The 14,817-nt window shown below is 40.1% G+C and overlaps 1 protein-coding gene across 1 annotated transcript; it reads right to left on the bottom strand.

The window, feature by feature from the left end:
* Positions 1–3,131: 3,131 nt before the first annotated feature.
* On the bottom strand, positions 3,132–9,769 carry nptx2b (neuronal pentraxin IIb). The gene is made up of 5 exons (XM_061756828.1): positions 9,056–9,769; positions 7,153–7,372; positions 5,087–5,331; positions 4,839–5,018; positions 3,132–4,329 (listed from the first exon to the last, which is right to left on the bottom strand). Exons 1-5 carry the CDS (start codon positions 9,494–9,496, stop codon positions 4,099–4,101), a joined length of 1,317 nt encoding a protein of 438 aa, XP_061612812.1. The 5' UTR covers positions 9,497–9,769; the 3' UTR covers positions 3,132–4,098.
* Between the last annotated feature and the right edge of the window lie 5,048 nt (positions 9,770–14,817).

Genomic DNA, 14,817 nt, shown 5'->3' with positions numbered 1-14,817 from the left:
GTAATGCTTGCAAATGTGTGGGTTTATTTGTGGAATTACTGATTATTGAACATTGGCGTCATCAAGCGAATGTACCACAAGAAACACACATTCAGCATGACAAGACACATGACATTAAGCACTCGTACTGGGAAACAAATGTTGCAAAATACAATACAATAGTTTAAAAAAGAGAAAAAGGAAGGCATATTAACAATAAAATGACACAAAATGTCACTTGAGGAATCTTCACCAGCTGTGATGAAAAACAGTGGAGTTTTTCAAGCGTCTTTCTAATGACAGCTCGTCCCTGGTCATTAATAATGGTGACATCCGTAATGAATGTATCATGACCGAGACACAGTCGGGGAGCTTTTGGTTGCTATGGTAATCTTCGACTTTGACCTCATCTTATGCTGAGTTTTAAATTTGGTCTATGTGTATGGCTACAAGTGAGGATTAAAATTGCTCATAGCTGTTTGTTTGATATTTAATGTGAAAATATTGATTATTACTCATACAGGTATATGATTTCGTTACTGTAAAACATGAGGAGATCATCAAAAAGGAATATAACTGGGCTTCCTTAGCTATGTCTAATGACCATAGGCCTGTCTTCCATTTCTGGGGGTGCTCAAGCACCCCTAAATTGAATTGCAGCACCCCTAAAACATTAATTAATTAATTATTTCATCCATTCATTAACTCATTTTACTGTTTACCATTTTTAAACAAGCTAGAAAAGTGCATAACCACAAAGTACTGTGTTCAAATATAACATTTTATCAACAAAAATGTACGATCTCAGCCCCCCTAAACTGCTGATCCTAGACTCGCCCCTGCTAATGGCCATTCGTGAGGAACCTTGACACCCTTTATAGACTCATCTCAAAATGTGTCTAGTAATACAAAGAACAAGTAGCTTCATGACAAAATGTTCCATCTAAAACACTATTGCAGTGAATTGTTCTTGTTGTTATTGCTAGTACAATTTCTTCTTGTGCCACTGCTATGTATCCAAATTCATTATGTGAATCAAGTAAGTAACAGCGGCACTGGTTAGCACATCTGCCTCACAGTTCTGAGGACTGGGGTTCAAATCCCGGCCCTGCCTGTGGGGAGTTTGTATGTTTTCCGCGTGCCTGCGTGGGTTTTCTCCGGGTACTCCGGTTTCCTCCCACATCCCAAAAACATGCAGGGTAGGTTAATTGAGGACTCTAAATTGCCCGTAGGTGTGAATGTGAGTGCGAATGGTTGTTTGTTTATATGTGCCCTGCGATTGGCTAGCGACCAGTTCGGGGTGTACCCCACCTATCCAGGCTCCAGCACGCTAGTGAGGATAAGCGGAATGGAAGATGAATGAATGAAAGTAAGCAACATGAAGGCCAAACTAATTAAGTATGTGATTAACACCATTCATCCATTCATCCATCCATCCATCCTCATTAGGGTCTTTGCTGAGCTGCAGCCTATTCCGGCTGACATTAAGCGAGAGGTGGAGACTGATCATAAGTCACATTTCAAACAAACATACACACTCATGGTGAATGTAAAATTATTTATAGTAAATTAAACAGTTATTTAGTAAAATAAATAAAACGTAATATAATATGTATTTTCATTTTCCTCATATTTATAACAACAAACCAACTATTTAATGATATAAATGAATAAACAAAGAATTTTAAAAAGAATACATACATTTTATTTAACAGACTTTAAGGAAAAGCTCTTAAAGTTATCATACAGATTACAATAGTTTGTACAAGCACTTCACAAATCACAAAGTAAGAGAAGAGCCAAGCAATATTATTATTATAGACAATGAAAGATGTTTTTCTTATTTTACTAACCAATGTACCAGCAATAAGAATTTGAAACTCTTATTTTAATAGTAAAATTATTACATTTATTTTTGAGACCTGAGAAGTTTCATAATGAAGAAAAAAAAACAAAAAACTAAACTAAACAAAAAACAACAACAAATAAAACCCGTCCTAAATACACTTTTCTGGTTTATATAAATGATCTGTGAGTGTTTCAAGTGGCCAGAAAGAGTCCGAGGACGAACGTCTGCCATGTCACCATTGACCTTTTGGCCTCTCCCTCTGTTAAGCGTTGCTAATGCCACCCACGCCACCTGTTGTTGTCCTGAAGCCAAGCCAGCTCAGTGAAAAGATCCCGCTGAGCTTATGTTATAGACTACATATGTCACACCCACGTCCCTTATCGTACCTGACAGTTACCACAAACAGGGCAGCAGATGACTTTAAACTTCTGTGTGGATGCCATATGCTTAAATGAATACACTTCCGATCAGGTTGCCCTGTTTTGCCTTAGACTGTTCTCAAAATATCAATAATAGCAACATGAAAAAAAAAAAAAAAGTTGGGGTTGCAGGTAAAAAATTCCATTCGATACTTGAAAATGACTACATGTGTCACCACCTACAACTGAGGATTGGCACATGATAATAATAATAATAATATCCATCCATTTTCTGAGCCGCTTCTCCTCACTAGGGTCACGGGCGTGCTGGAGCCTATCCCAGCTGTCATCGGGCAGGAGGCGGGGTACACCCTGAACTGGTTGCCAACCAAGCGCAGGGCACATACAAACAAACAACATTCGCACTCACATTCACACATCTGGGCAATTTAGAGTCCCCAATTAATGCATGTTTTGGGGATGTGGGAGGAAACCGGAGTGCCCGGAGAAAACTCACGCAGGCACGGGGAGAACATGCAAACTCCACACAGGCGGGGACGGGGATTGAACCCCGCTCCTCAGAACTGTGAGGCTGACGCTCTAACATAACAATAATAATACTAATAATACTAATAATACTAATAATAATAATATGAGTATTTAAAACAAAAATAACCTACTCATTAAGAATTATTATTTCTTGATGGAAATAATCCTCCCTTTGTTGAAATGTGTAATCAAAATTGCGGGGGGGTGGCGGGAATACACCTTCAATATACTGTAATTATATTTAAACTAGTTATTACAATGAACTCTTAAAATTGAAAGACTACTCAATGCCCAAAAACTGTTCTTACCCTGTTTTAAAATGATTCCATGGAAATATAATTTTTTTGACAAAAAAATCAACCAATCAATCAACAAATCAATTTGGCAAACATTCATTTAGGCAGTAGATCTTTTTATTTTGCACACTGATTGGCAAAGTTATTTTAGTACAAACAGATTAATTGTTGGCACTTTAGTCCCTATAAAGGCCACACAAACAATTATGTAGAGTTTAACGTGCAAAACAGCTACGTGCAAAACATTGCAGGGCAATTACACTATATGACACATACCACAAACACATTAGAAGTAGTTCATAGTTCAGTTGTTATACCCTAGCTGTGCTAATAATTACATATACAATCCACTGCAACTATATAGACCAAGTCTTTTAGAACAATACAATGATGCAATAAACACAAATCTCCATTTAAATGGGTTTTGCTCAGATGAACAAGGCAAGTAGGGAAAAAAAAGCACTGTGATAGATTTAGTAGTATCACTGGTATCATGTCCATGCAAAGTATCAATTTTGTCTTTTTTTTCCTCAAGTGCGAATCGAGTAGACTAATCTCATGACTAATCATGTCAGGATACAACATGTGATTGATTTTGGCTCCAAACCGATTCTACTGTTAAGCAATAGCCATAACATTAGCCAGACCTCTGAGATAATCTTCTCTCCTACTTTCTCTTGCACGGCACGCAACAGAAGCTCACATGTCAACGCCAGTCTGGGTCTTTCCATGTACTGTATTTGTATCAGCAGAGTTTGTACGGTTGTGTGCCTCTGCGCGAAGCTCGAGTGGATTTTCATCACCTCAAAGTCTCTAGGGATGGGGTACATATAGTAAGGTGATGGTAATACATGAGGGAACCCTGGACTGAAGTGACTTGATACCAGGCAGCAGAAACAGAAAGCATGTAGCCAGTGATGTGTGCCCTAATTTGCACATCCAGTGTTATTTGCAACAGTCACAATGTTGTTTTTCACAGCTTCCATAAACTGTCTCACAGTAATTGGAAAAAAAATAAATGCGCGGAAGTAGCAGCTAGTTAACACAAAAGGCAGATGCTAAGAGTTTAGTTATTAGGCAGACGCTCCTGACACATCTCCAAGGGCCTCTTGAAGGCTCCCCTCCCAAACACCTCGATATTGCTCGCCATCCATGAGATCACGTTACCCGGCAAGTATGACGTACAGTTGGCCATAGACTGGATCTCGGCTGGCTTGAGAACACGGTCCCAAATATTGACTTGACTGAGTTCTCCCACGAAGGCCTGTCCGGCGTCAAAGCGTCCACCTACAACGTCCTGGAGACAACAGCATTATTTGTAGTATGGTATCTGTTTGTTAAATATGTGCCTTAAGAAGCAGGAGGGAGGTTGGCCACCCCCCCCCCCAAATTTTTTTTATAAAAACAAAAACAATAAACATAGTGCAAAGACTAATCAAAATATTAGAAATGCTATAATCTGATATCTGGCATCCACACCACTTCAAGCTACAATTTTTGGAAAATTTATTTTAAAACCATTAACTATAAATCTACATTGCTATGGAATGATCTGTCCATCTAAATGTGATATAAAATGTATGTACCAAGACATTGCTAATCTGATCTCTAGCATGTTGGATTGCAACAGTCCAGTCCATTAAAATAAATAAATAAATAAATAAATAAATAAAAAAGCATTATTTACTCAAAGACAGACAGTAGCGTCAGTTTAAATAACCTATGTCATCTTTTCAGTTATTATATTGTCATCAGTTAATTCAGCAGGGAAGTTTTCACTGCGGCTACTGTATGTTCCTGTGATACCTGCTCCTGGCCCAGGATGATCACCCCTCCTGGTTTTATAGGGTGCCATGCTGCCAGGTTGTCTCCGGTCCCTTGCTTTTCTCCATCTTGATAGGCCTCCCACTGGCCATCTCTAGTGGTCCAGGAGATGCCGATGTGGTGCCACCTTCCGTCACGTACCTCCAAGGGCAGCTGTGCGACCTTTACATCAAAGCCCATTAGATAGACGATGACAGTTATCTTATTCATAAAAGCGGTGATGACTCAACCTTGTCATTGATGAGCAGTTCAATTGGGTTATTTCCCCACTCGATCAGCACAATCTCATTGGCTTGTCCGGGTACACCGTAGGAGAAGGGTGTCCCGATGCCCGGAGTGGCACTGGACTTGATCCACATGCAGAGCGTGAACGCATACATCTCCGGGAGGCTCTTAATGATGCGGCCGTACAAATAGTTTGTACGCTGGGGAAGGGAGAGCTTGAACTGCTCAGGGGACTTGAAGTCTTCCCCACCTGTCCATGTAGAGCAGATAAATGGGTCACCTACAGTATATTGTTGAATTGTGCGTTTTTGTTTTTTGTATGCATCCATTTTCTATACTGCTTAAACTTTTCAGGGGTGCGGGTGAGCTAGAGCCTATTGTATACTAGTTGACTTTGACTGAGAAGCAGGAATCACCCTGGACTGGTTGCCAGTCAATTGCAGCAGACATTGACAATGAATGATTCTCCATGTTCCAGTTTTGTTTACTTTAGTAGTTTTAGTATTTAGTATTTTGGTCTGTTCAATGTGTTTTTCCATGAATGACCCAGCCCATAAAAGTTCGCCTACTAGATGAACAGACAAAAAAATGCCACTACCTCACATGCCTTCACACCAGGTGTTCCAATTGGGGCTGGGGAAAAAAAATTAATAACTCGGCTAAGTTGACTTCAAAAATAGGTCATCGCAGATGTTCTGCCTCAAGGATCCACCAGGACCCCCCACCAAAAAAAGAAGGGGAAAAAAATTCCTGTAACCATGTTTACACCACCGGAACCAATGTTTCACGTGGACATTTATTGCAGATGGACGAAGTGTTGGGCCACTGATAAACTTGGCCAAAAACAACAGAGGGTCATCCGTAAGTGATTTTTGAAGACACTATTAGATGCACAATGTAAATATAATGACGGGCAGCGACTACTCAAGAGCTTGACGAAATATCTATAAGATAATCGGTTCTAAAAAGATTAAATTGTGACAGCGCTAGTTCCAATACTTATGCCCATGCAAGGGATGCCCTATGTAAATGTAGCATGTCCTTCAGAGTGTATTGCTCATATGTAGTTTGTTGATTCTTAATTTATTGCTTATCAACTGTTGAAATTAAAGAAAAACACGAGTATACTATACCGTATGCTTTTTATCAGTGGCGGGCTGTGCATTTGGAACTTGGGCCTTCAGTGGGGGTTTAGCCGACTTAATCCACCTCTTAATACCACGATCACGTCGCAATTATGGAAACCATCAATACTTTACAAAGCACAATATAACAGCATGCAACTGTGCCATGTATATCATCTTGAGCAGTGTAGGATCAATATTGATCTACTAACATGACAACAGCATTAAACATTCAAATAAAATACATTGTACTCAAAAGAGATGCTTATTAATTCTATTAACGTGTGCAGATTGTTACAGAAGTATTTTTTTAGTTGAACCTGGCTATAACGAGTTTCGCTCTGACTAACCAGAGGACAGAAAAATGCTGATGTTGCTGATGTGAGGCAAATTTGAAATCTGACTGGTGAAAGAAACAGTCCAATTGCAACTATAGTTTAAATTGATTCTCAATGCGCTGTGCGGATTATATTGACATGGTAGAACATAAAGGCTGAAATCTGACTGGACATCATTATCTATATACAGTACATACAGGAAACAGTGCAGCCAAGAAAAATGAAGAGAATAGACTGTTAGGAATGAATTAATACAGTTATGTACAACCAATACTATGTTGTAATTGTTGGTCAGTTCTTTTGATGGTGTTTGGACCAGCAGAAAAGAAAGGCCTATGATAAGCAGTAGAGAAAATAGATGAATGGATCGACCTTCAACAAAATTTCAAGTGTCCGTCAGTGGCAATTTTTGTTTATTCACCCAGAAGAACATACACCTACAGTATGTGAGGTATGAGGTCCCAACCTGAGTGATTACCTGGCTCACAATGTTTGTTCTATAGTTCAAGCTGGTACCAGTTTATTGGCATCCATTCAAGCCATTGAGAATGTATTTTTCAATAAAATGTATGAAAAATCTTTCCGTCACATTTAGCATTGTCACATTACCTTTTTCCAGCTCACTTATCCTCTCCACCAGCGCATTGAGCGTACTTTCCGTCTTGAGCCGGTATGCTGCCGTGGCGTTGGACAGCATGCTCTTCTCCTCCTCCAGGTTGCTGACTTTCCTCAGGAGCTGTTTCTCCAGCTCGACCAGGCGACGCTGCAGCAAGTCACGCAGCTCGCTGGGGAACGACGCGCCGGATATGTTGGCCCGCATCTGCTGTTGCTAAAGATGGATGAGGAGGAAGTGGACACAGCTGATCACGGACAGTTAGCAGCGGGAGACGCTTTTGACTTCACAGCAGTTTTTCTACATGCGTCTGACTGGCCTACAAATGTAGCTATTGTAGAATTTTGAGTATTTTATTGACCCGTTGCATGCAGTACCATCTTTGCAACTCACCTTTTATTTAGCTATTGGATATTTAGGAGTATGTATTTGTAATGATTGGGTATACATAAAACTGTGATTCAATTCTAATTTAAAGACATGGGTACTATTTGATTAATTCTCTCACAACTGCTTGTACAATATCAGTCCATATTGGCCCAGGACTCCCTGGTAGAAGAGATCTTATATTTGAATGGGACAATTTCTGGATTAAAGTAATAATAATAATAACAAAAATAAAAATAAATAATAATACATACATACATATATACAAATACAATTTCTTATGTGTTTTTCACTCAATGATTATTCTAGATTCGACTTTCCATGGTTTGTATGTAAAATGTATCTGTTTTGAATGATAATTATTATTTGTCTTGGTGTATTTTATGACTTTTGCTGAGATTTACGTTGATTTGTCTATTTATGAGAGTTTAAACATTCACCAATTCAACTTTAGTTATACCAGTGCAACCCAATGAGATGTTACGATTAGTTAATGGATTAGCCTCCCTGTTACACTGTCGGTCAAATGGACTCGTTAAGAAGAGCGATTTATGAAATATATTGACCTAGATTATATGATCAAACATGCAGCATATATATATATATATATATATATATATATATATATATATATATATATATATATATATATATATATATATATATATATACATATATCATGAGTATCTTGCGTTGTCCTGCCACAACTCTCGCCTTTTGTCGCGCACTGAATGAAGCCAACGCAGCAGGATTCGTTTTGTAGATGTGCTGGTTGTGTATCTGGCCCACATGAGGAGAAAATATAAAATATTATTGTAGCTGTATGGTAAAACTGCACTATATCACGTTGTAGTTTTAGAAATTGATCTCTTGGGGACAGTCCTGAAGCTTTTCAGACATAGCTTGTATACATAATAAAATTGCATGAGTAAATAAAGAATTTTACATATTGCATATATATTGGACTTTTTTCACCTCATATTCAAATGGCGAGACCCATCTGTCAGTTTTGAAAACCAGATGTGACCCTGAGCCCAAAGGTTCAGGGCCACTGAAGTAATAGTTCAGTGCTCATATTGACTGTCAGGCAGGTATTAATTTAGCACTATGTTTATTAGTATGGTTTGTTGTGGTGACGAATTACACTGCATCATATTGAGAGTTGTTTATCTGTTTATTTTACATTTTGGTTACCTTATTTGCTTATGATTGGCAAAATATTAGAAACAGGTCTCAACGTGATATAGTGCAGTTTTACCATGCATCTACAATAATATTCCTAATTACTCCAAGTTGTTTTGGGGTGGGAACGGAATAGAAACAAAAAAATGCATAAATAATGCTAAGTAATACAATCAAAATATGAATACATGTTCAGTGAAGGCATATGTGACGCCTGACTCACATGGATGATCATATAATATTTCTTCATGAAGTTGTTGCTCATGTAATCTCCAGTAATAGCATCGATGGGTTTTTACGCATTGGCAGCATTGTGAGTGACGAATTTACCTCCAGGTTCTCCAGCCGGTCCTTGAGCCCCTGCATTGTTTTGCCAAGGTTCTCCACGGTGTCATTTGGATCTCTGGGGACGTCTCCCATTGTGTTTTGCTTCCCTTTGCCCCAAGGACCCCCCTTTTCGTACTTTCTGTCATCGGTGGTTGATGCGCACAGGGACAATTTGGTGGTCAGTTCGTTGATGGTGCCTAATTGCTTGAAAATGGTTTCTTTCTGCTGCAGAATAGTCTCTCGGAGCTGCATTACGGTGTTGCGGAGCTCCTCTTCCTGACCCCCGGCGTTGAATTCGGGTAACAAGGTCACCGGGCAGCTGGTGTCGCCGACGAGAGGCACTGCTCGGCAAATGTACCGCTTACCGTCGTCCGCTTGGCCGCTCGCTTGGTGCCGACAGCCCAGCGCACAGAACACGACAAAGCCCTGAAATAGTGAAAACATACCTGCAAAGATCGCCTTAAGCAGATGCGAAAACAATTGCGATAAAGAAACAATCTACGAAACCATCCAGTCTGTGCGTAATACGCACACCGTTACAAATTACGCACGTATAATTCTGAACTAGTCGTTTTATAAAAGAGTCCCATGTCTAAATGAAAATAACAAATGGATCAAATACACGAAACAGCACAATCTCCACGGAAAATCCGTTCAAGGCTGAGTCTTTCTCTGTCTGCGTAAGCCCGGTTAATGTGACTTGTTTATGGGACTATTCTTGGCGCAAACAGAGCGCAGTGTGGCGCTGATCGGACAAGAGGATTACCCAAAAAAAAAAAAAAAAAGGTGTCAAGAGAATGCCCGGGATTGGCTGTAGTAGGCTGACGTCAGCAGCCAGCTGGGTGACACATTTATTGATCTGTTTCCGCGCTTCATTAAGCAAAGACGAGGGGAGTCAATCCCATCTTTAATATATATGATAATTTCATGATTCAATTCACATATGCCAACAAATGTATCAATAGATCTTCTTCCGGCCCCTATCAACTAATTATTGTTTTCAGCAAATAACAGAGGATATGTTACCAATAGGGGAATTTGTCAGAAGAGAACCAAAAGTCATATGCAACATTGGCGTGAACCACGTGTTTGTTTGACTTGCAAACCAGTCCAGAGTGTGGACTCGTAAACAATTAGCAGCAGCTGTCTGCCTGCTTGTGAAAGGTCAACAAATCCTGGTGGGCAGATTGAAAGACATACTACTGAGCTTTGACCATGGCCTCCAAATGATACAGTTGCTTAAGAACAGCACAGACACACATATGGATGCACTTCAATCTAAAAGATGGGGGATTCTGAGACTCGTAAGAAACTTTATATATATATATATGTATGTATGCCATGGCTTTGTTAAGATGGATACAAATGAGAGGTGGCAAAAGCACTCACACAATGTTCTTTAGAAGTAGAGATACTAATACTTCTGTTTTTTTAAATCACTAGTTAATGTAAGTACTGATTCAGCTCTAGTACTTAAAAGGGGGGGGGGGAATCCAGACTCTAAAATATACCTAAGTACAAAAAAAATGTTTTTTACTGTCACTTATATACAATAAAGATTTTGATAAATTGGCACAAAACAATAGTTTTCCTCTTGCATAGTGCTTGGACTGAAAAGAAGAAGAAAAAATCATGTTACCTGTCACATGCAGTTGTTCAGGTCTAGAGCTAGCTAGAATTTGTTCAACTTTAATGCTATCAAAACAACGTGTTCCCATAGCTTTGCTTACATTGCGAACGGAGAATAACATGCTAAATTTGCCATGATATGATAGCAACTGAAACAAAAATAAAAAAATACTCCTTATTTGTGTTTTTGAATTCCAGAAGCTGGTGGCTTTCATTGCATTGGCCACAAATCATTCTTGGAGCCGACAACATCAACCAGTTCCCTTCAATAAGACCACGGCTTGGGAATATCTTGCTTCTCCGAATCTACTGCATCATCGCAGGTTCACGTTCATCCATGTCACTGCTGTCTCTGTTTCTACCCCATTAAGCCCGCAAGATCTCAATCATCAAATGTGTCTTCATCAAAAGTAACAAGCCTATTTGGAAAAAGTAAGTAGCAGAAAGTTCACATATATGTTTTATCAGTGTCCGCATATGTTTAAAACTGTCCCCACTGACAAAACCCCCAGACCCAGCCTCCCCCAGTAAAACTGGTCAAAAAGACAAGTATGTCATGATGTTTTCATGTTATGATCAAACGATTTGTGGTTTTATTCTCTCTTAATAGTACAGTAAGTCTTTGATTATGTATCCTGTAGTATATTGTCTTGTAGATGTATTTTACTGCTTTTTTACATCATGGCCAGGGGACTACAGATGCAAACTAGCCTTCTGGCTAATTCTGGCTTTTTTAACCATGTGTACGTCATGTGTTTTATGAAATTGCATTGTCCCCTTTCTGCCACTGCCAGGGTTTTATATATATATATATATATATATATATATATATCCATCCATTTTCTGAGCCGCTTCTCCTCACTAGGGTCGCGGGCGTGCTGGAGCCTATCCCAGCTGTCATCGGGCAGGAGGCGGGGTACACTCTGAACTGGTTGCCAGCCAATCGCAGGGCACATAGAAACAAACAACCATTCGCACTCACAGTCATGCCTATGGGCAATTTAGAGTCTCCAATTAATGCATGTTTTTGGGATGTGGGAGGAAACCGGAGTGCCCGGAGAAAACCCACGCAGGCACGGGGAGAACATGCAAACTATATATATATATATATATATATATATATATATCTATCAGCCTTTCCCAGCTGACTTTGGAGGGAGAGGCGTGGTACATCTTGGACTGATCACCAGCCAATCGCAGGGTACATATAGACAAACAACAATCACACACAAGAAGGCCACAGCCGAGATTCGAAACCCAAAGCTTAGAACTATGAGGCAGACATGCTAATTCTACCTTGCTGCCCATCACATCATCGTTTTAGGGAATATTGATGAAAATTGTCCTCATCAAGACCTTTAGTTTGAAGTATCACTCAGACTACCTACCTACCTAACAATTGGCAGCCAGTGAATAATGCACTACACAAATTTACTCTGAGGAACTTTATTGCATTTTGCATTATTCAAACATCACAAACATTGCACAATAATAATGCAGACATTTTTGTGTTACTGTCCTCCATCCATATATAAAACTATGACGATAGCTATGGTATATATCAACACCTCCACTTTGTTGATTAGGATTGAACGCCTTTACAAACAGGTTCTACATATGAAAGACGAGAAAAAAATGGAAATCTGTTTACTGGTTACTAGGTGACAAACACAAACGGTAGGGGACAGCTGTGCTATTACACTTCATAAAAATGGGTGGGTGGGTGGGGTGGATGACTCTATAATTAATTGAAAACAAAAATAATAATACAGATTTGCATTACAAACATTGCTCATAAAAATATAGGATGGCTAGTTAGTCTGCTCGAAGCACAGATAACAGTTTATTATGCAGACCATGAAAGGAGAACGGCTTTAGATGCATGAATAGGTTTTCAGTGTATTGTTGAGGATTCAGTCTACAGGAGAGTGCACTTCTCGCTGTGTGAGCTGGCTGCACTTAGAGGTCATCAACAGACTGTTTCACTGTACTGAGAACACACAAGTCTAATGGACATATGAGTGGTCTTTTATAGATTGTGAGCCAGTGTTTTTTTCTTCACCCCTCTTCAGAAAAAAAAAGTCCCTTAGATAATGAAACAAACAAGAGTCTTGCAAGCCTGTGACATATCTCATTTAGCAGTCATCATAACCGGGGGAGCAGTGTGTGAAAGACAACAAGCAATGTCAATTATCTTCAAGATTGTGGGACATTTGGTGAAAGGAATATTCTCTTCCGCTGCCTCTTACCAGTGGGTGTACTGACAGAGACAATTGCTAATTAAAGACCACCAGTGACACAAGGAGCGGGGGAGATAGGCCGACGGATCGCATAATAAATCAAGACTTCATTATTGTCCCTGCTATTACAAAGGCAATTTGATCGTTTTTCGAATTAGCCTGGCCAATACTTAATACTGAAATAACAAAAAACAAAACAAAACAAAACAAAAAAAAAACAAGAATATTTGATCTTCCTGACATTTAGAAGGGGATCATTTTAAAGATGAATTGAACAGACAACAACATGGCTTGCAATTGGATACTTAACAGTGGATTTCTTTGCTTTTGACCCCAAACTTGTGAGTCTGAAGTTACTCATTTGCTTATTGCTAAAATGCTGATGGTAATCATTCAGCACTTCCTCAAACTATAAGTAAATCAATCAATCCCAACCTTTTCTATGGCAGATGTCCTCAATAGGGTCACTTGGGAGCTGGAGCATATCCCAACCTAAATTAAAAAAAAAATACAGAGATAAACATTCACACTCACATTCATACCAATGCAGCCATATAGGGGCACATGCCAGTGCAAACTGTAGGCCGGTCCCAAGCCCGGATAAATGCAAAGGGTTGTATCAGGAAGGGCATCCGGCTTAAAACTTTCCCAAACAAATATGAGCGTTCATCCAAAGAATTCCATACCGGATCGGTCGTGGCTCGGGTTAACAACGTCTGCCACCGGTCCCGTCAACCTGCAGGGCGCCGTTGGAAATTCAGCCTACTCTTGGTCGAAGTCGAAGAAGAAGAGGTGGAAAGCGGGTTCTTCGGCAGAAAGAGAAGAGGAAAGCACAGAGCCTAGAACTGAATGTGGGGACTTTGAATGAAAATGAAAATCTCGGGAGTTGGTTGACATGATGATTAGAAGAAAGGTTGATATATTGCGTGTCCAGGAGACCAGGTGGAAAGGGAGTAAGGCTAGAAGTTTAGGGGCAGGGTTTAAATTATTTTACCCTGGCGTAGATGAGAAGAGAAATGGAGTCTGTGTTATTTTAAAAGAAGAGTTGGCTAAGAATGTCTTGGAGGTGAAAAGAGTATCAGATTGAGTGATGAGGCTGAAACTTGAAATTGAGGGTGTTAAGTGTAATGTGATTAGTGGCTATGCTCCACAGGTAGGATGTGACCTTGAGGTGAAAGAGAAATTCTGGAAGGAGCTAGATGAAGTAGTTCTGAGCATCCCAGACAGAGAGAGAGTCGTGATTGGTGCAGATTGTAATGGACATGTTGGTGAAGGAAATAGAGGTGACGAAGAAGTGATGGGTAAGTAAGGCATCCAGGAAAGGAACTTGGAGAGACAGATGGCGGTAGACTTTGCAGAAAGGATGCAAATGGTTGTAGTGAACACTTTTTTCCAGAAGGGGCAGGAACAGAGGGTGACCTACAAGAGCGGAGGTAGAAGCACGCAGGTGGATTAGATCTTGTGCAAACGATGTAATCTGAAGGAGGTTACTGACTGTAAGGTTGTGGTAGGGGAGAGTGGGTAGACAGCATAGGATGGTGGTGTGTAAGGTGACTCTGGTGGTGGGGAGGAAGGTTAGGAAGACAAAGGCAGAGCAGAGAACCATGTGGTGGAAGCTGAAACAGGATGAGTGTTGTGCAGCTTTTAAGGAAGAGGTGAGGCAGGCTCTCGGTGGACAATAGGAGCTTCCAGAAGACTGGACCACTGCAGCCAAGGTGATCAGAGAGGCAGGCAGGAGAGTACTTGGTGTATCTTCTGGCAGGAAAGGAGCGAAGGAGACTTGGTGGTGGAACCTAAAAGTACAGGAAATCATACAAGGAAAAAGGTTAGCTAAGAAGACGTGGGACACTGAGAGGACCGAGGAGAGGTGAAAGGAATACATGGAGATGCGACACA

The sequence above is a fragment of the Phyllopteryx taeniolatus genome, chromosome 19, assembly GCF_024500385.1.
Source record: "Phyllopteryx taeniolatus isolate TA_2022b chromosome 19, UOR_Ptae_1.2, whole genome shotgun sequence".
Lineage (NCBI taxonomy): Eukaryota > Metazoa > Chordata > Actinopteri > Syngnathiformes > Syngnathidae > Phyllopteryx > Phyllopteryx taeniolatus.
The sequence above is the reverse complement of the archived record's forward strand: the minus strand, read 5'-3'. Positions and strand labels throughout refer to the sequence as shown.

Bases quoted from the DNA above. Each gene is read 5' to 3' on its own strand.
- nptx2b (XM_061756828.1), bottom strand. From the start codon at position 9,496: ATGTTTTCACTATTTCAGGGCTTTGTCGTGTTCTGTGCGCTGGGCTGT. The intron at 5,332-7,152 runs GTAATGTGACAA...CTACATGGACAG, and splicing joins GATAAGTGAGCTGGAAAAAG to GTGGGGAAGACTTCAAGTCC. The intron at 4,330-4,838 runs GTATCACAGGAA...TGTTGTCTCCAG, and splicing joins TCATCCTGGGCCAGGAGCAG to GACGTTGTAGGTGGACGCTT.